Below are 1,990 nucleotides of genomic sequence, written 5' to 3'. Positions count from 1 at the left end.
GCCTTTTTAAATGAAAAAAAAAAAAAAAAAAAAAAAAGCCTGGTGCCTGGACAGGTAAGTTGGACAATGACTTGCCTAAGTCACCAAGCTGCCCCAGGGGAAGAGCAGGCGGCTCTTGGAAATTTCAGGTCAGGGTTCTTTCCATACCTGCTCCATTGCTTTTCAGTCAGTCATTAACAGATTTATTAAATGCTTCCTCTCCTCAGCACTTTGCTAGAAAGCAAGGGAAATAAGCACCACCTCCACCACCCCGATAAATGCATCAATAAAACATGTAATGCCTACTTTCAAAGAGAGGGAATCAGAAGCTAGGCCTGAGGGCAGGACCTGAGTATGGGAGCACTCTTCTGATTGGTGAGAGAGGGGATTAAGTTTTGAGAAAACAAAATACTCTCCTTTGTTGTCATGATCCTTTATGTCATGTCCTTTCAAACTATTACCTTCCAAACACACTGTTGAGAAGGTTCTACTTTTGCAAACTTGCTTAAGTGGGGAAGGGGCAAGGTAAGCTAGGCTACTGCTGGAGAATTCCAGGCAGAATTAAACTCTGTGAGTATGTGTGGTTTGCTAGGGTGTTTTGAGGATTCAGAGAAGGGAAAGTTCTTCCTTAAATATTACACAGGATATATGTGACACAGCTAGCCTTGCATTAAGAAAATTTTATTTGTGAAGTAGGATTTGGAAAAGATTTGTGAACTGGCTTGAGAGTCACAGCGTTCCATTTGTCACCAGAGGGCTCGTTTTCAGTATATAAAACAGGAAATCGCACTTCTTTTGATAAAAAATAAGAAGAAAAAGATGTTTGTTAAGCTGATGCAAAATGTACAGGTATCTTAGTGTATATCTTGCCCTTTGTTAATATATATACATCTCTCTCTTTCCTGATTCCATCCCCCTTTATTTTCTCTTTAAAGATATTCTACAGAGTAGTTGCAGACATTGCACCTGGAGAGGAGCTTCTGCTGTTCATGAAGAGCGAAGACTATCCCCATGAAACTATGGCACCCGATATCCACGGTTGGTACCACTCACGCCACTCTCCTTATCACCTTATCATTGCAACTATAAAGTAGCATCGAAAGCGTCCATTGTTGTTGGTGTTTGTTAGTTTCCCTGGCTTTTCAATGTCAGTTTTAACAAGTTCCTTCTCTTCAAGCAACTATTTTCTTGGTTTGACATCTGGCCACTATTACAGTGAAGCTGAAGTAAGCAGAGGTCTTCCTTAAAGTGGAGGTCAAAGGAATTTTGAGTATTTGCGCAGAACCTCACCTAGCTATGCCTTTTGTCAATGCATTAGTCTATGGTGAGGATCCTTTCACTGTGTAGGGGGCCTTTCAGAGGCTTGATTTTGAGCTTTCCTAAATCAAGGGAATGTTTCTGTCATCTAATGTTCTATTACTGGGAAAAGTTTCTACTGCAGGAAAATCTTAGCCAATATGACCATATGGGAGGGGTGTCAGGGAAGGGGCCTTGGGAAAAATGTACAGATGAAGAAATTTTAGAGGCAGAGGAATTTTTATTTGCCAGAGGCCTATTCTAAATCAAAAGATAATAAAAAATAATGATCATCAGTAGTGATGCATGTTTAGGTCACATAAAGAGAAAATTTTGCTTATATTGATTTGTATTATTGAGATGGAAATTTAATATATGTTTTTCTTCTTCCTCTTTCTGTCTCCTAGTATAATGTGATTTGGTTCAACATAATCTAGTGGCATCTTTAGAATATTTTGTAGTTGGAAGGTCCATTGGGAAGGATTACCCATTCCAACCTACCATAGAATCAGGGATCACCACTCTCCATCCCTTTAGCATCCCAGATGGGAAAATCTCAGCTTTTGCTTTTATATCTCCAGGAGGCTGCCACTCTTGGTGGGTTCTCTTTACTTGAACATTTTTTTCCTTTGGACTGCATTCTGCCTCTTTGTAGCTTATACAAGAGTAGTTGTATTTACAGGGTGACGGGGAGGGCTGGCGAGGGCGGGGGGGC

General features: G+C 40.4%; 1 protein-coding gene across 11 annotated transcripts in view; it reads left to right on the top strand.

Annotated features, from left to right (window-relative positions):
* MECOM (MDS1 and EVI1 complex locus) overlaps positions 1-1,990 on the top strand; it is a 312,984-nt gene that overhangs the window by 263,141 nt on the left and 47,853 nt on the right. For all 11 annotated transcript variants that reach the window (XM_017853741.1, XM_017853738.1, XM_017853742.1 and 8 more), the window contains exon 3: positions 915-1,017. In XM_017853741.1, the coding sequence (XP_017709230.1) occupies positions 915-1,017 (103 nt within the window). The remainder of the gene's footprint in view (positions 1-914; positions 1,018-1,990) is intronic.

Source organism: Rhinopithecus bieti, unplaced genomic scaffold (assembly GCF_001698545.2).
Source record: "Rhinopithecus bieti isolate Rb0 unplaced genomic scaffold, ASM169854v2 scaffold_37691, whole genome shotgun sequence".
In the NCBI taxonomy this organism is placed as follows: domain Eukaryota; kingdom Metazoa; phylum Chordata; class Mammalia; order Primates; family Cercopithecidae; genus Rhinopithecus; species Rhinopithecus bieti.
Note: the sequence above shows the minus strand (reverse complement) of the source record. Positions and strands in the feature narration are given on the sequence as shown.